The sequence below is a fragment of the Rhea pennata genome, chromosome 1 (assembly GCF_028389875.1).
Source record: "Rhea pennata isolate bPtePen1 chromosome 1, bPtePen1.pri, whole genome shotgun sequence".
NCBI classification, from domain to species: Eukaryota; Metazoa; Chordata; class Aves; order Rheiformes; family Rheidae; genus Rhea; species Rhea pennata.
Window position 1 is genome coordinate 97,053,376 of NC_084663.1, and position 27,212 is coordinate 97,080,587.

General features: G+C 36.5%; 1 protein-coding gene across 3 annotated transcripts in view; it reads right to left on the bottom strand.

Annotated features, from left to right (window-relative positions):
• Positions 1 to 10,042: 10,042 nt before the first annotated feature.
• CBLB (Cbl proto-oncogene B) overlaps positions 10,043 to 27,212 on the bottom strand; it is a 141,781-nt gene continuing 124,611 nt past the window's right edge. For 2 of the 3 annotated variants that reach the window (XM_062596613.1, XM_062596622.1), the window contains exons 15-19: positions 23,986 to 24,074; positions 23,741 to 23,872; positions 22,336 to 22,476; positions 18,406 to 18,525; positions 10,043 to 13,846 (exon numbers count right to left, since the gene is read on the bottom strand). In XM_062596613.1, the coding sequence (XP_062452597.1) occupies positions 13,584 to 13,846; positions 18,406 to 18,525; positions 22,336 to 22,476; positions 23,741 to 23,872; positions 23,986 to 24,074 (745 nt within the window). In that variant the 3' untranslated portion in view covers positions 10,043 to 13,583. The remainder of the gene's footprint in view (positions 13,847 to 18,405; positions 18,526 to 22,335; positions 22,477 to 23,740; positions 23,873 to 23,985; positions 24,075 to 27,212) is intronic. The other variant, XM_062596627.1, reaches the window with a different exon arrangement.

Consider the following 27,212-nt stretch of genomic DNA (forward strand, 5'->3'; position numbering starts at 1 on the left):
CTTCATGTTTTCTAGAAAAAAAGAAAAAAAAAATCTCTGCAGTGAAATTCCCATTACTGAGGCAGTAGAAATATGGTTGATGAAAGGCCAAAAAGGAATGAGAACCACAAGTTTGTTTTGCTGTAGACAGGAGAAAGCTTAACATAAACAAGATACACACGTTAAACAAATAGAACATAAGTCCCTTCTAAAAGCTTTGGCCCAGATCATCAGCCTTTAACTATCTCCCATTGCAAGGCATGGGGTCTTTGGCACAGGCACCTTAATTCTATCTGATTTTTCAAATCAATAGAAAGGATGCACATGTGTACCTTCATGGACTTTAGTATTTTGATAGAAACCTAAGAAACATAAATTTACAATAAGAGCTGGAGTCCTGAGTGTCTAACAGGGTATATTTAGAAGAATTAAGCTTTCTTAACCACATTACAGAGTGGTTTGGATCTGTTTTGGTACAAAACTTTCCTCCAGTTATATGTTTTTTTTTTCATTATGGAGTCTCAAGGTGCTGGTACTTGAAAGTGAATAAACAAACTGGCATCAAAATATAAGATATAGAATCAATTTGCACAATCAAACATAGTGTGATAAAATGACAAACATACAGTGATAAAATGACAATGACCATATAAAGCCATGGGGATAAACATTACAGTTACAGGAAAGGTGATTTTGGTTTCTAGTAAGAAGTATAAATTGATGGCTAGAAGTGCTAAGACAAGGGTGTTCAGCTACTTATGACTTACAGAAAGTCAGGTAGATACATTTTTCTTTCTTTTAACATAGGTTATTGGAGTAGCGTTTAAGAGGGAACACTTGCCTCTGATACATGTGCGAAACTGTATTCCTGTACTGGACAGATACTGACAATTATTTCTCTTTTTTATCCACTACTATTTTATACCTTATCAAGCAAGACTTTTTTTTAAACCTTCTCTCCCTCCAAGGAGTCTCTCTTTCTCCTTATATTTTGCCACCATTAATATGCAGAAGGTCATGCTTGTCCCATTCAGCACTAGTCTCCTGTTCCTCCTTATGCCACAACAAATGCTTCACAAGAAACTTTTTATGCACACCACTGACTTTTTCTTTTCCAGAACAGTAGGAGCACAGACAAGGCTGCAGCTTGCATTACATACAAAAAATCTGGAGAAATAGAAATCTATTAATAACAAAAAAACTAAAAAACAAAGAAGGAAATAGAATAGTTATGGGAGAATGGAAACAAACTGCAGACAGCCACATGATAAGAAGCCATGTCCTTCAGCCCATATGAAGATTGGTTTCCCAGCAAAGGGAGGAAAATATCATTACTTTCACCTGCCTTTTGAACTCTTCATCTGATCTCCTACTGAACCTGTGATGATGGTTTGACTCTTCCTTTAAATTTAATTCATCAAATTTTTGTCATGCAAAATGATCCAAAATCACCAGCAAGAGAAGTTAGACCAACAATACAGCTGATCCTGTAACGCTTTGTTCCATCATTTCTAGTCCAACCTATCTCCCGCTGATCACAATACAACTGAAGAAAGGTCAAACTTCAAATTCTTTAGACAGAACATGGAATAGGTATTTTGCAGCTTTCAGTAGGCCTTCTGCAGCATCACGTACAAAATAAACCCCCATTTTCAGAAGTACAAATAAATGAGTTACATTTATGTTGTGTATTTAAATTCCAATTATCATATAATTAAACTACAATTATGTTTCTCAATAAATAATCCGATCTTACAGTATAAAGAGAAGATCAGCAAAATTACTGAATAGCTTATCATCTTTTTCGAGTTTTTAATGACTGCAACTGTTTCTCACCATCATAAAATATCCTCATATAACTCTTGCTGCTTGCTGCAGTGATATCACTTTACACCCAAAGAATGCTTCCCTCTACATACATCACTCCTGATATTACAAATCCCCAAAATGGCTTTGAAAGTCTTTAAAAACAGAATGCACCACCTCATGAGGATTTGCTGCCCCCAGTCTTCCATGAAAAAAACAGATCCTCCTTCCTACTGGGGAAGGGAATAGTCAGACCTCTCAGAAACCATTAATTTCACTCAGCAGAGCTTAAGAATGAAGAAATTCAAAGTAAACAATAGAAAATAATTGTCAATAGCCCCCCCCCTAAAACCTGCACAATCAAATATCCCATCTTTATCTGATATTTTTAGTTTCAGTCTCAATTTCTCTCTAAGCAAGTCCTAGCAAGATTTCCTCCTGTCAGAAGATGGCTTTGTAAAACTGATCCCTTGCTTTGAATATAGCACAATTCATTGTTGCAAACATAGAATGCAAAGAAATGCCAAAGTCTTGAGGACTTTCCCCTTCTTTCTTATTCTCTAATCCAAGAAAGCCCACTGTCATTGCAGCTTTAAATTAGCTGACATGCAGCCCAGAGACCAGGCAAGCATTTCTAAGCTTATTATAAGCTGTTTTTTCCCCTGGAGTTTCTCTCTCCCTATATTTTATTCAGTGGACATGTAAATGAAGCATTGTCCAATATGTTCCCTATTTTCTTGCACAAATACAGAAGGACTGTTCTCCTTTGCACATTCTTAAATGAGCCTGCTGGCCTAGCTCACAAATTTCTGCAGTCTCTGTGTGTATTTAAATTGACTGAAATATACATGAATCATGTTTCTTGAGCAATAATACTCACACAAGCTTTACTAGTACCACAAAAAATTGCTTGTCCTCAACAGTTCAGAGAGATTAAATATCATAACATACATAACAAACAATAGAACTAGAAAGAAGGCATCTCCGTCCCCTCTCTCTCCTCCTGCCTTGCACACACTTGCTCCCCTTCCAACGGCACTATTACAGTGTTACTCTGGAAATAAATATGTGCAAGTCCTAACAACAAAACAACCAAAAGCAGCTGCTGCACAAGTAATTTTTCAAATAATTTTAGGTGCTCAAACTGAGACATCTTAAAACATGCTGGATGATTAGGAAATAACTTTTGAACTGTATCATCCAAAAATGAGGTGTCACAATTGCCTCCAAAATAACTGCATTGTATTTGTGCAATAATAATTTTCAGCATGCAATTGGCCTTCTGGCTGTATGAATTAACAGCAATGATGGGTACAAAGCATAACCGCAGCATGACTGCTCTGTAATTGAAAAATAATTGCCACCACTGCATTGCAAAGTGAAACTCAGATTTCAATTCTGAGAAAAAAAATTAACTTCCATTTAAAAGAATAACCTCTTCCAAGTTCAGCATGGAGGAAGAATGAATGTGTAACCGCACTGCAGTGCTGGCGCTCAATATAGTATAAAGAATAACCCTTAATATTGTGGGAATTATATGCCTGGATAAGGCTTAAATTGATATTCCTGTAATGCACAATTCCAGCCCCAGATGAAATGCATCTGCCGTGACTCACGTATTTTATAAGCCTTCCAAAGTCTTAAGAGAAGGTCCTGCACTATAGTAAGGTCTCAACATTTTCTAGATTTAATAGGTTCTCCACAGCGGCTGTGATACAAAATTGCCAAATGACAAATGAGGCATTTTTTTGCTTCATCATTCATTTGCAAGATCTGGTGAACTGCAGTAGGCAGTTTCTCACTTTCTCACTATCAACTGAGAACCCACTTAATTTTATGAATATTGTCTAATCTTAGAAGATGGTATCTAAACATACTTAGTTATCATATTAAAAACAAATAAAAGGCCTATTCTTCCTATCTGAGACCTGGTGTTAATTTAAAGCAGCATTAAATAGGATTATTAAGCCATAACATCTACCATTTGCATTTTTAGTTAATGATGTTATTTACATTTCTCATTTACTTCTGGCAAAAGAATGTTAATAGAACAGATCACTTTCTCTCTTTTTTTTTTTTCTCTTCTCTCTCTCCTTAAGATTATTTACTTCATTTGTCTTCATTTTCTTTCTTTGCAGGTACCTGTCATATCCTTGGTTCCCCATTTCCTCCAATAAGCCTTTTTACCCTGTTGTCACTGACTAACCACCAAGAGATAGATAATAACGTCTTGTTCAAAAACCGTATCTGTCAAACAAGCCCCGTCATTTCAGCAACCATATAAAGAGCAGAAGTTGTTGATTGTTCTTGGTGGTTGATTAAACAAAAAGGAAAAATAGTTGGAGAACATACAGATCCCTCAAAGCCACAGTTCAATATATACCTTGAAAAATAAAAAAAAAAGAACATCAGCCTCTTCCTTATTTTAAAAGTGAGTGCAACGGCTTCTAAAAACTGAGAATTGATTGATAAAAGCCCTTCCATCCTAAGAACAATTTTCTGAAAGTCAGTGCTTCCCCTGAAATTCCATTTTATCCCACAAAAACATACTACTAACAAATCAGCCCGTTCCCCTTCCCATGTCTCATACAGACTGTCCTGGCAGACTTCATTACAGTCTTAAAAGCAAGAAGACTAGGCAGTCTCAGGCATGGGTATTACTGTAATGGAGGAAGCTCAAATACAACGATGATACACAACAATACAAGGACCCCAAAAGGGGTAGATCATTGAAAAATAGATTTCAGCTCAACCACCAAGAAAATCAATCCACATTGCTAAGACAGTTTGTACATCAACAAAAACCTCTACATATTAGTTGTTAGCCCTCAGTTCTGTAATCATCATTTGTAAGAAGAAATTGAATAAAATCCTTATCAACAAGCTGTAGCTCACCAAGGACACACAAATAGCTGTCCTGAGTCAGAGCAAAGGTCCACCTAGCCTAGTATCCTAAATGACAAAAGGTTAGAGAGAAACATGTAAAAGTATGACACAAACATAAAGGTGTTTCCATAGCACACCATCTCAGCACTCCGCAGGGTTTCCCAGAATTACCCTTACTGAACACTTTTTCTTCATTTTTATTTTTTTACTATGAAGCTACAACTCACCTTTCCTGAGAATTTCTCCTTCTGTAGTTCTCGAAGCAGTATTTCACTGTAGCAGACTGTTGCAGACTCTTTCTCCTTTACAGCTTACTCTCCATAGCTGTGGAGCCCTCCCTACCCAGTAGGCTTGTTTGCTCCAGCTGGTGTGTTTAGATTACCTGAATTAACTACCTTTTTGCCCCAGAGCAGAAAATTAACCTTTTCATGCCAGGTGCACCCCGTCACAAGAATCCTGTTTCCTTCACAAAGCAAATTGTATCACCACTAAGTAAACATCGGAATGACTTGGGTTTCAGGATATGCTGAATTTTACAGCTTCCAGAGTGCATTAAGCCCCAACAATAGCACCACAGGTGAATGCAGCAAGTTCCACAACCACAAAAAAAGAGAAAAGCATATCTGTATAATCTTTGAATGAAGCCTCAGACAATTAAATCTGGTCTCAGCCAGGCCCTTAGGAATTGCTGTGGGATGTGGTTTAAAAGGAACTAAGAGTCAACATGATGACAGATTCACAGCCTGCAGTGGTGCCCTGGCTGGCCAGTTCCTCACATCATATAAGCAAAGCACCGATATAATGAAGATTCTGCCTTTTCTAATAATCTCAAAAACTGTTTAGTCAGCAACATCAACACATCAAATGAAAGAATGCCAGTGCCTGAGGGCAAATCTGTAACTCCCAAGCTAGCTTTGCTTATTGCTAACAGTTTTCTTGCTATAACTTCAAAACAGATAGAAAAGCCTTGAAGAGCCCGGATAACACCACATGTTAAACCACTGGCAAAAGTTGTTCCTAAGAGTACTACTTTGGCCACAGCTGTGCCAAAGACCACAGTGAGGTGGTTGCGAAGAATACTGTGAGAATAAGCATTTACATGGTGAGATGATTAACTGTGTTGCGGGTCACATAAGAATGACACATACAGGCAGACAATGTCCTTTCCAGGTGGTTATGCTGAACCCCAAACAGGGTAAGCCAGATTTCCCCCACTTCAGTGCACTGTAGCACACTCCAGCGCTCCAGACTTCTTCCTCCACTTACACTCTGAAACCCACAAAGACCTCTAAAAATGTCGGCCTTTCTTTCTGCTTTTTGCTGTCTGCTCCAAATTGATACGTCTTCTCTCCCAATTCACTCAACACTTTCCTCCAGGTATTTCCCCTTCAGCTCCATTCCCTCCCCTCCTCTCTCCATTACCCTAATCCTGCTCTAACATGATGCTCACAAGCTTGTTTACTCAGCTTATACCCTCTCAACACTTCCCACACCATGCAGCTGTCTTGTCCTTGGAATTTCCCTTCAGGTAGGTAGTCTACAATTACATAGGATGTAATGCAAACATTCTCATTCTGTTAGATTATGAATAGTCTGTAATCTTCATGAAAACATGGAGTATCTCTCACCGCTGCTCAGGTAGCAGCACACATAAACAGGAATCTTCTATCCATAGTAATGGTTGCAAACATTGGTTCATCTAAGTGCTACAAAAGTATAAACATTAAAAGCAGGTTTAGCTCAGTTGGTTAGAGCGTGGTGCTAATAATGCCAAGGTTGTGGGATCAATCCCCATACGGGTTATGCTGAGGGTTGGACTAGATGATCTCCAGAGGTCCCTTCCAACCTTACCATTCTATGATTGCAAAAAACCTACATGCAAGGTTACCTGACAAATGAAGAATAAAGGTCTCTTGGGGGCCATTGGTAAAATTATCCATCTTTTACCTTTTCTGCAGGAGAATTTTCAAGCTACGTGATACTCATTTCCTTGAAATCAGAGGCACGGTCTTACAGTAAGCACTCACCTTAATCTGTAGGTGACTTCCCAACTTCACTGACACACCGTATAAAGTGTATTTCGGTGTTCTCCCCTCACCCCGCACCTCACTCCCAATTAATAGGAGTAACCAAACATAATTGTGACTTTCCAGGCTACAAACTACATTTGTTGGGAAAAATTCTTAACTCTTCGAGATACAAGACATCTCAAACACTAGGACTGTTACTGAGGATGTCTTTATTGGTTTCTTTTCACATCTCAGAAACATTAGGGATCTGCTGCAATAAGCAGTGGATTTCATACTTTTCCCTGACAAACTTACAACCCAAATTCATCAAGAAACACAAGAGCATACTTCCAGGCAGAGGAGGGAGCAGAAAAAAATGCCAGTGATAGCAATAAAAAAGGTAACAGGCTTTCTCACAGAATTCTGAACCCATTTTGGATGACTGTGTTCACAGGAACAGTTCAGATACAGCACAGAAAACCTCAACAGACAAGACTAGCTGAACACTGTAAGCATATGAGGGATTACAGAAGAAAATAGAGATGTAGTTGCAAGTGGAGGTGGAGACTATAAAGTGTTTGTCATTAGTAAGATGAATTATGTGCTTGCTGGTTCATGTCAGTGTTGAAGAGAACTGAGGTAGAGGAAAGAGAAGAAAAACAGTCTTAGATAGAAAAGATGAAGGTGCAGACCAGTCGTGGCTATTGTGAGAGGAAGGCAGGGCTGAACCTGGCCAAAGATGGGATGTGGGTGAACAGAATAATTCCACTTTAAGTCTAGATAATAAAGGACATACTAGTGATAGCAGCTGCAGTGAAGAACAGAGAATTAAAAATTTTAAAGGGTTCGACAATTGTACTTTGACCATACTGAACTGGTAATAAAGACGTAAACATCAAGAAGAAACAGCTGAAAGTCATGATGTTCATGCAAGCTAATAGCTCCAGAGAACTATGCCAGCTGCTAGTTCAAAGTATTCCTGATGAGCTGATGATGTAGATTTACTCACCTTTGTATATTTTGAAATTCAGTGATGTTCAATCAGTAAATTATATACTAAAAATGAGTTCTCCTTACTGCACCTACTGCATTGTGGTCTTATGGAGACCAACATTATTAGGGAATATTTATTTTTCGCAGTTCCCTTCTCTTCATCATTATACAGGTGAAGAGAAAAAAGTGAGCTATTTTGGGGTAGGCACATACACTTCCCCAGCTATCTAGGGAGAAAACCTGGCCCTTTGAAATTAACACAGATGACTACAGTAGGCTGGTTGTTCTGCACATTCAGCTCAGCTGTCCAAAAGGAGCAGATGTTTTCCAAAGCCAAATGCACGGCCTAGTTCTAAACTCCAACGGCTGGCATTCCTTGGCACACTCCCTCCTCCACACTTCACCAGATCAGCATGTGCATATACCCTCCACAAATGAAAAAGATGAACTTTAAAATGGAGTGTTTCCACATAAATCCTTATGAAGCATTTGGCAGTTTTGCTAGCGTCAAAAAAACATTTTGAGCAGGAGGCTACCTCACACTTCCCTCTGCTGCCAGGGCCCTGGCATCCTGTTGAATAATAATTTGTCTTAAAAGAAGTTCTTGGAGGAGGACGTAATAATCCCAGACTTGTGTAATCCTACTAAGTACTATTTCATTTGAAACAGGCATCCTGGCAGCTCAGAACAGTTCACAGTCAAGCACTCGCAAACATCATGAAGCACTCGCAAACATCATGGCATTGGAACAGCTAAATCTTGTATGCCCACAGGAGGGAAGGGCTAGAAGAGAATTATCGTCTCTGTAGTTACCTGTTCCATTCCCATCTTGCAGCCTATTCATGGCAGTTATTGTAGTGAAAAAGGAAGCTTTTTTTTTTCTTTTCTTTTTTTTTTTTTTTTTTTTTTGAACGAGTATTAATGTAGTTAGACTGGCTGATTCCTACACATATCAATACAAATGTGAGCAGCTTTACCTCTACAAGATCAATTCTCATTGAGCTTGTGCTTTTGTTTCTGGAAGGCCTATGAAGCAACACTGTTATCACAGTGTATGTCACTCTGAGGCCTTTAAATTCCTTCTGCAGTTCAGGAAGGTTATGGAATTAACTTTTACTAATTTAAGATTTATTTTGAGATTTAAGATTAAGAGCTTTGGGATTTAAGATTTATTTTGAACTAGAATTCTCCATGCTAGGTATCAGGATAATACACAGTGTTTTATTATGTAAATTTATAATTCTCCAGATGGAGACGCACTGCAACTGATAAGCGGAGGCAGGTACCTTGTTCAGAATTAGATGACTAGATTTATCAACATAAATTTCTTGAAATATCCCCAAAGCATCCAGCTGATACAATCTGTGATACAACCAAGTGTCAGCTGACTTCCACAAGAGAGGGTAAAAATGAAACAAACAGGCAGCAAGCAGACTAAGGACAAGTATCTAAACAGTTAAATTCTGTACTTAGTAACATGCTAGTGAATCACATAATGGATAAGGATTTAAACAAGGACTAAACAGGGGACTGTCAAAATCTCACCCTTCAAGGTCTGAGCCTATCTGCAGGGAATGATGTTGGGCTTTAAACAGTAATGGTTACATGATCTTGCAAAGTGGTGGGCTTAGCTTTTTCTAAATATTTTCAGAATGTTGGAATACAAAGACAAGAAAAAGAAATGTTTTATACTTCTAAAATATTTTTTACATTAAGACTTGCAATGCTTGTAAAGGAATGTAAGGGAATAAGATTTAAAGCAACATCACTGCAAGTTTGTCATCAGCTTCTTCAGGAAAAATCTTGTTTGATAATTTGTAAATTAATCTGGATTTGGACATATAGTTCATTCACTTTGAATTCTAAATGTTGATTATTATCTTTCTGCTATACAACTATTAGCTACGCATTCTGAAGTTACTGTCAATTTCTAATTTTTTACTGCTGGAATTTAGAAAGTGAAATAATGAGTGGGGATGTAAAGAGAATCATAGAATTGGTAGGGCTGGAAGGAACCTCTGGAGATCACCTAGTCCAACCCTCAAATAAGTGGTCCGTACAGGGATCGAACCTGCGACCTTGGCATTATTAACACCACACTCTAAACAGCTGAGCTAAGAGGATGTCTAAATGCAGTGATTCACCTTATTTTACAGCAAAGTCTCATATTTTCTGGTTTACAAGACAATGTTCAGCTTTTGCACAAAGTAGGTTATGTTTCCACAGAAGTATATGAAAAACAGTAACATTCAGTATCAGAGAGAGAGACAGAGAGAGGCTTGAAAAATCATAGACCAACCCAATATTCTGTTAACATTAATTTTATAAAATACCTTACAAGAACAGATAAAGAACTTGAGCTTACATAATAACCAGAATTGAAAAAGAACATGGAATAAAATATAAATTAATTGAACACATCACTAAGTCTGCCACATGTTAGACAAGTTTATAAAAGGCATTTTCAGATAAAATAGTTATTTGGAAGAAAATCCTTCAAAATGGAAACTACTGAAGTCCTTTTTCAAGAAGTCATTCCTAAAGCGCTAAATTCCAGGTCAACAGGCAGTACCTGAATCTGCTTAAAATACTCTGTTTATATGCTTCCAAATTTGTCAAGCTTTAAGACACAGATTTATATGCTTTCAGGTCAGTGCAAAGTAAAGCTTCAAGCTGAAAATTTGAGAAATGTAACTGAAAAAAATGATCCTGGTACAAAACTTCCTAAATTCACATTATGAAAAAATGTCTATGCCAGATGCACTGTTCAGATACGAAACATTAACAAGTTTTACCAGTGGCCATTATAGGGTTCCAGCCAAGCCATTATATGGCTAATCATATTTAATTCATTTATTTTAGCACAATTTCATTTTTTCCCTACTTAGAGTCTTTGAAAAGGATCCATGCTGCCGATGTACACTTACTTTCCTCAACTTCTGATTCAGTCCATTTGCTTAAAATGCAGTAATTTAGCCAGGACGAGATGAATGGTGAGGCCCACAGACACCAGAATGATGGTCTAAATCCTGCAATGGCATTTAATTGGAGGAAATATGCCTGTAGCCTTCATCGTGATAGCAAACGTCTATCTGAGTTTAATCAACTTTGTTCATCCAAGAACTCTCACTGAAGTCACTCTTGCTTAAAGTTGTATATGTGCAAAACACATTGCCAGGCTCAATCTTTTAGTTTTTAGAAGGTTAAAATATTTTTCAGAGAACTAGTCTGTGGCCAGATTAATTTCTTTTAAACTCATTAATTCCTGCATAGTAAACAGCAACACTCTTAGCAATGCAATTTCACTCTGTTTGAGTTTAAATCTATTAACCCAAACAGGTTTGAAAGGGCCTTCACATTCCACTGTTTAAAAGTGTGATGATTATGCTCATTTGAAGATTAATGCAACTCTTAAAGATACCACTGAGGATATTGTTCATCAAGTTTTTCAAGCAGTTCCAAAAAAATAAAATAAAATAAAATAAAAAGCTGTTGGTATTCACAACCAAAAATGAGAAGCAAATAATTTAAAATCCATATCCTTTAAAATCCTCTATCAGGCAACAGTTCCAACTTCTAACTGAAACATAGAAGTGTCATTTATACTAATCTGCAGCATAAAATTGAGAAAATGAGACAATATGGTAGATTTATCCATTAAAATATAAAATTTCAAAACTCAATCTGCAGATGGTTTGCTTGTTCTTGTACAGCATTTTTACTGTCATCGCTGCTATGCTGCCAGTTACACTAGAACCATGCTTAAGTAATTCCAGCACAACCTCAGTGTTTAACAGCATGCATCATTCTGAATTTATAGTTAACTAAAATGCTAGAATGTTATCAATATGATACAGTAAACAAACCAAATGAACACAAGAGCTCAAGACAGCATATTTTTCCCCAAAACAGAAGAGAAAGATTTACTCAAACTAAAAGCCCAAAATGTAACTTCAGTCAAAACTTTTCATAAGCTGTACTCAAGGAATGAATATTTAAAGGAAGTTGCAAATGCCCTTTTCTAGAACAAACTCGGAATCATTGGCTTAAATCAAAATGGAACAGAAACTCCTTCCTATAGCCTGAATTCTCCTAATCATCTTCTATCACTGGACCAAAGCAGATTAATGATAGACGTACTATGCTTTGCATTACCATGAAATGATATATTTAATCATTTTTAAGAATAAGCTCTTTGATGAAGTGATGGACTTTGACACATAACAGTAACTTCCACTGAGCGTTCTCAGTTACTTTCAATTCTGTACTTCAGGTATTTGCTGTCTTTAAATCTCTAAAACAAATGCACTGGCTACTGAGATCTTAACCTGCAAGTGGTTTACCTTTAACCACCTGCTAAGAGTTAAGGAGAAAACTGACAACTGAAAGGGAACAATAAATATATATCTCATACCCAGTTTTGCACAATGTAAAAGTTCTCAGATACTGGTCACATTTCAAAACATGTAAACTATTCTATCTACCACTCGGTTTATCTTTCGAAGAGTAACATAGGAAAAGATGATTTCAAAGTTTCCTATAAAAACAGGAAAGCAGCAATCATAAAATTATTCTGGAAGTATGTACTCTTAACTTTTGAGTATACTAAGAACAGACTTAAAATTAGAAAAATTTTTAATTTGGCTTGCATTAATGTGGACTTTAAAATAAAACCTCAGAGCCTCACTAGCCATCTATAGCAAAGAAGTATCTTTCCAACTAAGCAGCTGGAAAGTGAATGAGTGAATTTGGGTATTAAACACATACTCAAGCATAATAATGTGTACAGAGATTACTAAAGAGCTTTGCAAAAAATATTGATACAGTAGCATTAGGACTTAACAGTGCATTAAAGCTTTAAAGTTTCCATATTAATACAAACTGATCCAAGCCACGATGAACCACAGGATAATCACTCAAACAAAAAATTAACCAAATTCCTCTTTGCAGAAGCTAGAACTGGAATTTACCTGAATATCATTAAAAAGATTCCTTCTAGTCTGGCATGCCTCATAAGGCATGGAGAACTGGTGCCCTTGGTGTGTAATCAGAATAGACTGCATTTGGCTTTTTTGAACATTTGCGATCAAATAATCAAAATTTAAAGAGCTTTTACAGATCATGACATTGTACTATGGCTGCATTAACTACTTTATTTGTAGGTTGGGACTTCTTGTTTGTTCTTAATTGTGGAAACTGTGGATAAAAGACCTTGAGGATTATAGATCACAGAATTCATGTTAAACAGAAAGCTGCCCAACATTACTGTCAAAATACCTTTAGAAAGGCAGTTCATAGACAGAATAATGCATTTTACATTCAGATTTTTCCTCTCTTAGAAGCAAAGGAATCTCAGAAGACCAAAAAAAAAAAAAAAATCAGTAGTGAAGGCCACATATTTTTTGCACTTGTTTGATGAGCTGAAATGCAAAAACAATTAAAGCATCTTGTAAGAGAAAAGAACAAATACAGGGCTTCTATAAAGTGATGATTTAGTTGATGGTGTGGTCAGCATGGAAATTGTTGTGAATGCTACAGCAGAACTGACCACACGTACAAGTGAATATGAACAGAAACACAGTACAGGCATCATCTAGAAAACTGTAACTTGCCAACTTGTAAACAAGAAAAAGCATTTCACAGATTAAAAGTTCTAGAGAAGTAAACTTCTTTAAATTATTTTGTCAGTTCAACCCTGATTTAAAAAAGTATGGCTAGCAAAAATACATAAGCCTCAGCATATTTATAAGTCTTGATCAGAGCAGCCATGATCCTTTGATAAACTGCTGGAAACAAACATCTTCCTATTAATGATGAGAGAAAAACATTCCCTTTTCTCTTCTTTCTCTCATTCCCCAATCTGCACACATATACGTAGAATTCACATGCTTCAAGAAAATCTTCATGCTGCTATAGATTGAGACGTGGGGAGACTGGTGGTGGAAAGCAGACAAACTCTCTTAAAATACTACGGGCCACATCAACATTATTCTGGGCTATTTCAAGTGCCCTCTTGACTTCTTCAAAGGAATAGCCCTCTCCCATAAGTTTTGCAATTTTTGCATCCACATTTTCCGTGGAATTGTCAGAGCTGTACGCTTTCCTGTGGTGTATTTCTGGTGCAGTCCTCCGAGGAAGTGGTTTAGGGGGCCTTGCTGGTGCTTGTGAACTATCTGTTTCAAATAAAGCAGACAGAAATCATCATGAATTGGCTTAAAAATTGTGTTAAAGGTAGGTCCAGCCTCAAGTCAGTTAGCATCAAGAAGCAGTTTAAAAAGTGATATTCTAAAGAAACATGCTGATTTATCTCATTTTAAAATTCTGATAGAAGCCAGAATCTTCAAGAAAATCCAAAATGGAAATAACTTAGTGAAATGCTAGGTTAAATAATATGGTAAGAACATGCAAATACAAGTCACAATCTGAATTATCTAAAGCTGGAAGGAAAAGAAAGTATGATGAAACAGCAAAGGTGGAGGTAATTGGAGAGGATTTCCACTTTCAATCTCCAGTTTGAGGACTTCTTGTTTCTAGCCTGCTTAAAAAACCCTAAATTTGGTCAGTTTTATTCAGGAAATTACAGAGGTCTGGAAGTCGCACAGATGAGGAATCCAACCAAATATGCCTGAAGGAGAAAAATTCTTTGCTTGTTTATGCATCATGCAGATTCTGTTTGGCCAGTTGTAGCTGAAATAATTGGTTTCTCCAAAAAACTCTCTAATTCAAGTAATTTCCATGGTGAGAGCCAAACATGATCCTTTCCCCTTCCCCCCCCCCCATCTCTGGATTTTTTTTTTTTCCTCTCTTTTAAGAAATGCTACCTTCACAGTTAAGGCTGGTGCTAACATCATGATGTCCTGATGAAAAGATCTAATATTCAGATCTGCTAATCTCAAAGTCAAGAGGCTAGTACTCAAGTAAACTTCATATGTTCCTAAAACCTCTTTATCCTCACTGATCCTACAATAAGAAGCTTAAACACAAGCTGGCGTAAAGCAGAAAACACCTTCAAGACCAAAGTATTCTTTAAAAAAAAAAGTCTGTAATCCTTCAAAAAGAATCTAAAAATTTCCATCAACAAGTAGCAACATTGAGAGATAAACTATGGAATTTCTGGCTGTGATGCTTACTGTTTACTTATACTGCCAGCAATGGCATTTGCTAGTGTTAAGTACTCTAGAGATAGTTTTTTAGTGGTACAAAAAAAAAGTGTTATTTCTAGTATTACTGTTAAAATCTGCTATTTATCATAATACTGCACATAGAGAACATTCAGACTGTAATCCAATAGAGTACATTAAACATTTAAGAGGAACCAAAAGAGACCACATTATTGCATGTCTACTCAATGTTAATTTTTCCCTCAAACTGGTTGTTTGCATTCAGATGGGAATGTTGTTACAAATTTAATTCAGTTTCTTAATTCAGAGAAAATGAACAAAGAGCACTTTCAGAAAGATAGTGGTATTCACGTAACAAGTGAATAAGAGTAATTTGATTAAGAATTTACATTAAAGGGCTGAGGTTAATTTTTTATTTCATTGCCTATTTTCTGTGCAACATAGTTATGAGACAACCTGCAGATTGTAAGGACTATTTCATATTTGTAAAAGTCTCTAAAGATGAAAAACATTATATAAATGCTAATCATTCTAGTAAACACAACTCAAAACATATCTGTGCCTGCTATGAAGCTATGGAAGATTTGTGAAACACTCTGGATTAAGAAATTAACAATAGTTCTGGACATGTGATTAATAATTAAAAACTAAACCAAACCAGAAACAAGTTCAAATTTCTAATTTCACTTATTTTAGAAAACTCAAATTAGATTAGAGAAGAATACACTTTATATTTCAAATAATCTATCATGTTAAAAATGGTGAGCTCTTTCATGAATATTTAAAACTATTTAATATCGCATGTCATTATGGACATCTATTGAAGATGAAACAAAACTGATCTGTAAACTTTACACTTTCCCCTGGGCATTAAGTACAGCAAAAATTCTTTATGTATACGCCATAACCTTGCATCTGTGTGTTACGTGAAATAATTCTTGCTCTAGACAGTCTAATACAGCCTTGAAACTGAAATTACTCATTGAGTAACACCTTCACTTTGCTGAAGCTTCCTAAGAAACCTTCTTAAGCAATTATGTAATTTAGAGAGGTCATTTTTAATTCTCTAGGAAGACACGCAACACATGCTTTTTCTTCTCACTGTCTCTCTATAGCACTGATACTTAAAGATTTCCAGCCCTCTCTTCTTAATTGAATTCCAATTATTATTTTTAAGTGCTGACATCTCTTTCAATATCTTCACATCCATATAAAATTTTAGCTAAAGCTACGTATCACTTTGGATCCTGAGCTTATGATACTACGCCTAAGCTGCAAATACATCTGGACACAGAGATACGGGCATTTGAGCAGGATTTTCCTTCCCAACTCCCATTCTCTCTGATGTGTCAGCCACCATGGATGCCTAAATAAGAATGCAAACAGACTTTCTAATCTTCTAATTCATTTAACAGCTTCCACAGCAAGGAGTCTCCTCTATCACTCACACTTCTGTAAGGGAGCACTAGATTTAACCCTTCGGAAATTGATTAGCATAAAGGCAGTGACAGGCTCATTTAATAAATGCTTAAAACGTGTGGAAAAACCTGTAAGCGAAGTGTAAGAGCTCTGTGGCACAGTGGGAGATTATTTGCAACCATGCCAACTGTCTCTGTTTCTCTCTGCTGTGAAACAGATCTCTCTTTCTCTTCCCTTGCTTCTCTAGTACGCCCCATGGTCTTCCGCTGACATACTAAGAAGCATCAGGGAAACGGGCAAGGAGATGAGCTGCAAGATCATGTGGGGTTGTTGTGCAAGGCTCACTGTGGAGCAGTAGCAAGCAGCTAACTAGGACAGAGAAACAAAGCATACCTAGGGGACATCTGTAGCAAGGCATTGACAGAATAGGGAGAAAGTGGTAAAAGCAGCTGCTGGAGCCATTGATCCCTCAAGCTATTAGGTATGCTCTTCTATCACTTGTGGCATTACTAAGGCAGATGAGTTAAATTTAAATTCACTCTCAAATAGTATGTGAATTGCCACTGCCTGTCTGCCCGCCCATGCCCGGAAAACCCATTTCAGTGTAAGTACTTTAATTTGCATGCCAGTGCATTAATAAACCAGATGAGTGAGGAGACAGCAGACAAATGTATCTAACTAGTCATTAGAATCCATTTCTTACAGAATAGCTAAACTCAGTAAAACACAGCAGACATCTACATTAGTTGCCTAATTGTCTTCTACCTTTCACGTACGTCACTGGCTGTGCTTTGTAAAAGACACTTAAAAACTATGTATTTAGGTCTGAAAAAACATGCCTTGGGAAGTGTTAGGTGCATAGCTGAGAACTATTTCCTAACTTTTCAGTACTAAATACTTGCTATATTAGAACAAATTTGCCACAATATGTTAAGAGTTCGGTTAAATATCATGACGGTAAAGCAGGTGTTCCAATCTTATAAACAATCAAAATGAAAAACAGAGGCCAAGGGACTTCTCATGCTAATGAAACAATGGCTAAATTATAGTTTATTTTATAGCAGACTACCATGCCTTTCCAGCTAGTTCAAAGAACCACCATATTGAAGGGCTGAAATGAAGATGGATTTCCTAAGTGAACTGATTAATTCTGATTAAATTTAAAAAGAAAAGTTCTGAGTAGAGTTAAACTCTTTACACTGTCTTTCTAAATTGTAGAGTAAGTTGTATCAGTTCATCTTGAAGCTCATCAGTTCCATTCTATGGAACTACTGCCAATGTAAAAAGAACTTTGCAATTAATAGTATAACATGATCTATCAAACAGTTTTAATTTAATTGAAATTAAATTGAGTATCTTGCAGTACATCATGCTGATTTAGCACAACATTAATAGCAAAGGTTGACACATATGGCTATTTTAGAAGACAGCTGCGGGAAACAAAGATTAAAAAAAGTATTTATTATGTGACATCTAAAAGCTCTTAAATAGCTAACACCTTGCAGTAATTCAGGAATATTTAAAAAATGCTCTGCCACAGAACCGATGAAAAGCTCTTTAGTTTTAAAAGGTGGTCATACCATTCTCATTCCTGAATGAAAAGAATGAGTGAAACTTCAGTGTCAGAGAAATTGATTCTACTCTACCTGTTCTGTTACAAAATAGAAGACTGAGTTTTAATTAGCTTTGGTTCTTAACTTTTTATTAAAAAATATTCTTAAAATATCTCAGAACCTCAGACAGCTATATTAGTTCAAAGGACAAGCAAATACTACTACTAGGGAGATTCAAGCTACACTTTTCCAAGATGCAATAAAAAATATCCTGGAATTAAGAGGCACGCAGTCCCTGCAGGACTTCTGATCTCTTGTAAACATCAAAGGTGGTAGAAAAATCCCTATTTTCCTCAAAAAATAACACTAGAACTCACACAAACACTCAGTTTGGCAGTTAGTTAAACTAAGGCAGTAACAATTTCTTGCCAGAAAATCTACATGACCCTACAGACAACAGCAAGCCACTTTTACTTTAGTACAGAATTTTCGTATCTATTATCCTTTGATGATTTTCTGTCATCATACTACCACTGCCAGCTGTTGTCCTGACTGACAAAGATCTCATTGGACTTAATGGATGAAAATTACTTGCTTTGTTAAGCTGCAATTCTCTCCAAGCAAAGTTTTCTACCTTACCTGAAGAGGAAGGAAGTTGATCATATTCTTGAGATGTCCTATTGGTTTTGACGTTTTCTCCAGTTACTCTACGAGCAGGTGGCAAAGGGACAGGACCAGTTATTGGATCAAAATGGAGATCTGTAAAAAAACCAAAAAAGATTTCTTAGAATTTCTATAATTATTATTTGGGGTAGTGCTAATGCATAGAACCTAAACTTAAGATAGCCTTCCTCCCCAAAGGGGGGCCATGAATCCAAACAGAAACACTCCCCCCATAGGATCCGCACACTCATGCACACATCCAAACTCAACAATTGTGGAGCAGACATGTAACTAACTATTCCTTGAAGACTGAAACAGCATCACAGCTCAAAGCTAGTCTACTCTATACTAATTACTGCTCCTCTGTTGACCTCTATGAGGTACCTTTTAATTAACCAGTCCTGACACTGCTAGGAGTGCAGCTGACAAAGCATGGAACAGATTTTAAAGCCTACAGCAGCACAATTAGAAGTATTCCTGCTAGCCAGTTTGGTCAGAGCTTGCTCACACTCCTATGAGTTGCAGTCTACAAAGATGACAAGAGAGATTTGCTATTCATGCAGTCTCAGCTACCAAGTAAATACTGAAGGGACTGGTAAAGACTGTTGAAACAGGCTTTTCAGTTTCCTCTGCTGATTATAGGAAAAAAATAAAAAGAAAAGGGGGAAAGAGAAAATCCTGCCATATTCTGTCCTCCTTTATAACTTTTTTAGGCTATTGTGGATGCAGCTCAGCAAATGTTTATCATCATCATGGACCTGGCTTCTGCTCTGGACTCATAACAGTCTAGCGGACCATGTATATCACTGTGTATGTGTGTCTGCATTTTTTTGCTACTGATGATGTGATCATTACTCTAATCTCACAGACTCTGATGGATAGTTGAGCAATCACCTCAGACTTGTACAGAAACCAATCATAATAAACTCATCATAAATCATTTGCTATATAAATGCAGTGGTTTATTTGACAAGCTGTAAAGTAATACAGCTTTAGAAATATCATTTGAATAAAAAAGAGACAAATACAAGCATGTATCCCTGAGTAGGTGGGTACACTTAGACAGGATTAATGAAGAATGCTGTTATAAGATTGAATTCATTGTGCAAGTTGCCATAAATACACTCTTCAGATTTTTAATTAAAAGCTAGGAAGTGTTTTGTTGACAGTATCAATGATATTTCTCAGATTATTTGGAAATAATGCTTAATAAATTTAAACTTCATATGTTTCCTGGAATTGCATCCAGATTTACAGAGATTATGGGAGAGATTTTCATTTTCTATTTCTATTCCCATTAGGACTCAATAGTGCAGTATGTGCTTCTGCATCAGATGATACAATTGTGGCATCCATTTAGACTGGGCTTCTGAATATTGCAATATTTTTATTTTGAAGTGCAGAAGATAAACTAATTCCTGGCCCTATATTTATGAAGATCAACCTTTACATCCTGTAATATGCCAAGTCATTACAAGGATTCATGGCTTATCTAACAAGATATGCACTGAGCCGAGTTCTATCTTATTAAATATACACAGTTTTGGCAAATTACTCAGTGTTCAGGTCTTGACTGATAGCAAAAAATACGTAATAGAACATTTCAAAAAAGGTCACTCAGGTTCAACCTAATCATTTATACATACTTGTATTGGGGCAAATTTATTCAGAGCTTTAAAGTCCGTGTTGATTTTTAATGAAGTTTCTCTATTAGAATACAAGTTACAAAAAAAATTCCTTTTTTTAATTCGTTAAAATGAAGCAAACCTGACACGTTTCACTGTCATTGATGCACTTCCTTGCGATAGCCTGATTCAAACTGAAAAACATATGTAAGATTTCTAAACTTTGTAGATAATTCTCATGTCCATGTCCATAACTGAACATCTCTGTCATTATAACCGTTAAAACAAAACAAACGTGCACATACCTAGCAAAGACTATGAAGATAAAAATGCAGCTGAACTGACATAGCACTTGCACATTTTGATACTTAATGCAGTACAATAAACTGGAAAACCAGAGCTTCTTGACACTGATAAGGTCACCTGCATGCCCAAACTTGTGAATTTTGGCCTCTACCTTTCAACATACTATTAGTTCAGACTATTTTCCTCCCCAGCCAAGAAATGAGTGGCAACACTTTATCACATTATTATAACAAGTGCTTCACATGACAGGACTGCTCCAAAAGTCTAACATCTAATGCCTGCAAAGGAAATGAGTAAGCACAGATACAAGAATCAGCTGTATATTATGTGAATATTGGAAGGTAATTCACACTTCTTCACAACATAGTCATCTATTTTCTGATATATAGATTCTTTTTCATATATTTGTTATCTTAAATTTTGGAATGTAATTGTTTTCAAATGCAATTACTTTCTTTTAAGAGCTGCAGTTAAATGAGATGTACATTTATTAAATGCACTAATAGACAGGAAGAACATTTTAGTATTATGTGATTATTGCTCCTAGAGAACAACACAGTATCTGTGATACAGTACAACAGGAAAAACATTGATTTGGAGTAAAACTTGCACGTTTCTGAGGACATGCAGGTCATATTACTCAATATTAATGTGGGTATAGAACACTTGAAAGTTTAACTATTAGATAAATTTAGTGTGGTCTTTATGTTTTGAGATTTGGGGTAAGATGACCAGAGCGGCTGGATCAGATTTTAGTAGGTGTAAGCATCCAGACACCTGTGGGCAACTTCATTAACCTCTAAGTAGATGGGGTGCAGCAACAGCCCTGAGTTTCTTAAAGTCTTACAAATAACTTCTGGAGCAAATAATCACCTTCACTGATTTTCTCCAAATTAGTGAAGTGAGCTTTCACTAGCTCACTTTCAACCCACAGCTTTTCATCCACAAAAGATAGGTAAACACTCTACAAACTCTTAGGCTATTATGCAGTTGCACATAATTCCTTGTCATCTATGTTCCTACACTCCTGTGATACCATCCATCAAAACATTTCAATACTTTCCATATTGCTTCTCATACTTATATGAAGAGACAGAATGGGGAAGAGTTGTAATCAGACCATTAGGTAGATAATTACTGGGAATAATCTTGGAATAGGTAAACTTGTCCGTCAACATCCTCTGGAAGCTTCCAAAGAGGGGGATGGGGGGGGAGGGGGAAAAAGACACACTTCAGAGACACGCACTCTGTAACTCATAAAAATACTTCTGTAATCTGTCTCATCATCAGAATATATATTTATATTAATTAGCCCTGCCAATCAAACACTGTTCAACTCAAGGACAAAATACATAAATTGTAAGCATAGATTTTATGTCTTTTAAAAGTCAAAATACCAGACTGAAAAAGTATGACCGTGATTTTGGGGAAAGAGACAGGTGAAAATCTGACTTTTATTATCAAAAAATCTTATGAACCAGGGAATCCTGCAATCACGATGTTCAAAATTAATATAGCTCTGCAGCAAAATTTTACAGTAAGTGCTAACAAAATAGGGTGTTATTTTCCTTTTTTCATTTTTCCCATTTAAAAATAAGACAAAATGCATGTACTACACTGGACTATAAAAGACAACAGATTTGACAAAACGATACATACTAGTATCACAGAGCACAATAGAAAACTTGGCACTTCAAAAAGTAACAATCCTTACTAGAAAAGCACTAAAATGTGAGGCCTAGTATAAAAACATTGGCTTTATTTCATTACTTCATGATAATGAAAACCTGAGTCTTTTTTATATTCTGAGTTCTTTCATCTCCACCATTTAAAAAACCTATTTTTCTGGTTTTTATATACTGAGCTACAGGCAAATCAGACTTTTGAAGCTTGATGACAACTTTATCACAAAATAAATTAGCTTCTGAAGTAAATGAAAATTAAATAAAATGCATTGTTCCTTTCACATTCCTACCAGGAGGATGAAGGAACAGCTCATGTCCTGAAGGAGGTCGGCTTCCTGAACCAGCAGGTTTTGTGTACTCAACAATGCTGTGACGAGCAGGTGGTGGTGGTGGAGGAAGTGAAGGCGGTGAGCTGTCAAAGGTATCTTCGCCTGCATTTAGGAAAGACTTATTAGATAAACAAGACTTCAACAAAATAGTGCAATAAAGAGTGAAGCCTAAAATTTATTTTTCTCTGGCTAACAGAGGCCCTCACTCTCCTAGGGTTCACCTAGCAGTTCAGTGACTCCAGTATCAGAAGTGTAATCCTGACTCTTACTATGCACAACGCACTTTTGAAACATGCTCTGAATCACCTTTGGCAACACTCAGTTTCTTTTCTGGGATAAGGGTAGAGATTTTGTTTCGTGGCTCAATTACAAAGAATGTACCGTAATGAAGACCTCTCTGAATATCACTGCAGAACAACAGTTATGCTTCAGTGACTAAGAAAATACATGTATTTATAAACAACAATGCTGACTACATCAGATCAGCTAATTTTATACTGTATATCATTTTACTGGAAGATCTGCTCATTTAAAGCTCTGACCCAAGAGATCAAAGTAATTTCTCAGGCCTTAGCAAAAGAATTTACCCTTACACAAGATGGTGAGGTAGGACTAGGTTACCAAGCGATGTGATTTTTATCTGCTCTTCTCCTTTCAATTCTATGCACTCTTGCAAACCTGAACACTTCAGGGACCTCAGAAAGTATAGTGGCAGAAACATGGCAAATGTTCAGAGGTTTTATGGAACCAGAAAATTGGATGGTGACACACACAGCATTGCTTAGCAATCATACAGCTGAGTTTGTCAATCAAGGTATAGGAGATGGCCTCAAAAAGCTCACTGACTTTTGGATATGAGAGCACAAATCAGGGTTGAGAAAGATTGCTTTTGATGACTGTAGGCAGCTGTGAGTTTTGGACTATTTCTTGATAATGGGAAAAAAATAAATTAAATTTTCTTTAACTCAGATGCTACTTCTTGGGCCATGTTCTTTGTATGTGATAAAACAGATGTAAACACTCAAGCTACAATATGAAAAACTCTCCACAATTGCACTAAATTACATTGGTCAAACTTCACATTAAGTGACAAAAATTCATAATCTATTTTATAGAAAACATTTTTGTCTTTCTTTGTAATCTGGATACAGATTTAGCTTGCCTTTTTGTCTATGTCTTGCATAAGGGCTTACAGACATATGCCAAGCAAAGATTTTGATAAAAATATTGAAGCACAGCTGTGCGATTTAGCCCATAGCTTGTTCAGTACTCTTAAATACACATTTGTGGTTTTTTCAGTAAGCATGGTATTTGGTTAATCTAGGCTATGTTAACCATTAAACGTAATTAGCAAAAAGACTGCAACCTAAAGGGGGCACCAGAAGATCATAATCGGAGGGTGTCCTGTTGAGCAAAGAGCTGTGTTTTGTGTTGTCTCTGGTAGGAGGTCGTGCAGGTGGCAAAGGTACCGGAACGGTGGGTGCATCATAGACATCTCCTGAATGACATAATCACAAGAAGTGAATGCTTTCTCGCTGTACCCCTAGAATGGCACAGAGTAAATCTTCTTGTTAAAGAACGAAAAAATAAGCAAAAAGGAAAAAAATATACCTAGCTCAGGATGTTTTGATTTCTTCATCTCAGAAGCAGCACTGTGTGTTCCATTCGTTATTCCAGCACATTGACCATTCTCACACACTCTGAAGACAGAAATTAAGAAAGAAGTAATCTACCAGTTATCTGAGTATACATTCCCAGAATGACAAAGTACTTTCATACTGAAAGCAGGTACTGGTCAACTCCCCCAAAAATGCCTTTGAGGAATTATACTGCTTTCTTGGTGAGATACTGATGTTGCTTAAAAAATTTACTTAAGGCTGAAATACCAGTTAGAGGAAGAGCTAACATTAAATCTAGGCCTCACTTCAGAGCTCTGTTAATTCACCAAGTTAAGTCACAGACCCAACCCTGTTTCACCTTCCAGCTGTTAAAATTCCCCTTACAGAAACACAAAGAAGGGAAATGTGGGTTTTGGTAATTACCCACACTGAAGTATAGAGAAAGAAAAGATATTAAAAGAAAAAACAAAACCAAACAGAACACACTGCTGGCAATAACGTATTTCAACTAAATTCTCAGTTGAACATTTAAAATGAAAAATGAACAATCTCTGCCAAAGCAGTTTTACATGCATCTATTAATTTCTTTATAGAAAATCTGAGTTGCGCTGATTCTTCTACTTTTTATATATTTTTAATATTGTAATTTTTTATGTTTTAAAATGGGAAGTACATTACTCCTCTCAAATTAAACAACAGTATCTTATTAAATATTAAAGCTACCTACAACAAACTTAAGAGATTCAGGCAACAAAGTAGAAAGATACCAAGGATGCAGTCAGAAAAATGTATTATCTACTGGAGATTATTCTTATATGATGACTCAATTGAAAGACTAAGGGACAATCATAGAGAATGAAAGCCTTTTAATAATATCAAATATTATCTGAATAAACGTCAAAGAACTGGGAAACGAGTCCTGTCATTGGAGCTGCGGACCCTACACGTTCAGAAAGAACCACAGAGTGCTCCTTCAGAAAGAGGGCAACATGCTGGACAGTTGGAGGTGGGGAGAGGGAAAGAAAGAGAAAGGAGGAACAGAGAGACACACAGAAAGGGAGAAAAAGAGACAGAGAGAGAAAGAGAGGTATTACACACACCATTATTAGTAATCGCTGGCAAAGCTGCTAGAGTTACAGCTAGAATTTCAAATTTCGGGTTTCACCAATAGTTTGAACACTGCTTTGGCCACACAGAAAGGAGGGACGAATAAAGGTCTGGATTTAAGAATCAGCAAGGGAAGAGCAAGTGAAACTGTGTTTGTAGTCCCCAGAGTTATAACTACGGGTAATGAAATAAACATAAGAAATAATTACAAGACTAAGGGCAGGGGGGGCAAAACAAACTCTAATGATAAGAGCTATTTAGTTATGTACTGGTTTCCCCAGGAGAGTGCCAGAAGTGTTTCCTCTATCCTTGAAATCACATTGGTTCAATCTCTCAAATGCAGTGGCTGTAACGCTCTTCTTTTGACTCCTCAGCAGATGCACTAAATAACTAAGAGTCTTTTCAACTTTAAGTTGAACTTATTCTTCATTTTCAATAATTTAACCAGCCACAGGCAAAAAGACATCCTATCACAGCACCACTGACGAATTTTCCAGGCCATAGTCAGCCCAGATAACTGATCAGTTTAGAAATGATGCTGAAATAGCTGTTTACATTGGCAGTAGACAGCACTAGAAAGAATGGCAGCAAATTAGTATTAACAATCAAACCTTCTGTCCTTTTTTCTTTTCACAAAACAGCTTTATTAGGAAAAGACAGTGAATGTAATAATATATCATTCCTCTAATAGCAGCTCAATTAGACTAAAGCTGAAACTCTTTTCTTCCATTTCTTATTGCTAAACTTGCCCATATGTGGGAGGAGGAGATCAGCTGTAACAAATCAGACAATTAACTTAGCTGCTAGAAAACAAGACTGTGAATCACTTTCTGTGATATTAATGTACTGTTTTTAGAAGTGTCATATATACTGGCAAAAGAACATAAAATCTTAGAATAAATACAAATTTGAGGGTAGGATGGAGGAATTTTGTAGTTCATAAATTACAAACCACCCACAAGAAGTTTTGTAGGTTCTTTGTTTTAGTGAACTCTGTAAGTACTATGCAAGAGCTATGGAGCTATGCAAGAGCTTAGGAAAAAGAGGTAAAAGAAGGTGACACTGCAAGACAGAAATGAGAAGTGCTAAAAGTTTATGAGAAAAAAAAATTATGAAAATAGAAAATATCAATTGTTGTCAACAGTTTTGCTAAGCTATACTGAAAAATGTAACCTTCCTCCTGCCATGAGAGAAGTTTCTTTTCATAAAAATTCCAATTCTTGCGGGATAGGAAGGAGCTTTTTAATTCTCATTTTTTTGCCCAGCTCCAACACGTAAGCATACAGTATCAACTAGAATGAAGAATCTTTTTGAAAGGTTCACCTCAGCTTTTCCAAACTAGCACTAATGAAAAGAGATATTTAAAGTATACAGAGCGTTGTATATATGCATACACAAATAAATACTCAAAACAAGTTTTCTTTTTTTCTAACACTTAGGAGAGTGGTTTGCTTAAAGAATACATTCTTGTATAAAATGACTGCTGTTTTTAATCATCAGAGCGACCTAAATGGTAAGCTGAGGATGTTTTCTGTACAGCAAGTCACGGACTAACACCAAAACAACAACAAAAGTGAAAGACCCAGCATGCTAAAACGTAAACCAAAAACTAGAGGAAAGATGGAAAATCTGCTTGTATGTATAGCTTCTATGAATAATTCTAATGTCTGGCGAAATCCTGGCCCAGTCAACTGGCACTATTCAACTCTTTTTCTGCAAACCCAGTACACCAAAAATTGAGTTTTTATTTCTCCAGCTGGAGATTTTCCCAAGAATCTTTCACGGTACACTTAAATTAGTGTTTTAGTCAGATCAAGAAAATGATTTTCAAAAAAATCTCGTGGTCATCCCTACTTACAGCACTTTGGTTCACATTTCAGAGAGAGATCAGAGCATGCAGATTGGACTGCTTCTGGATGACATCAATCTAAAAGACGCCCTGCAGGAGCCAATCTGGTGTGCTAAAATTACTAAAGGTTACTAAGCCTGTAGAGCTAGTCTGAGTTTAAAACTTCCCAAAACATACAGTGTGGATGTCAGATTCTTGGTATCAATTGTTTCACTCTACAGACCCACTCCTATTACATCACACTACTTACAAATGTAGATATA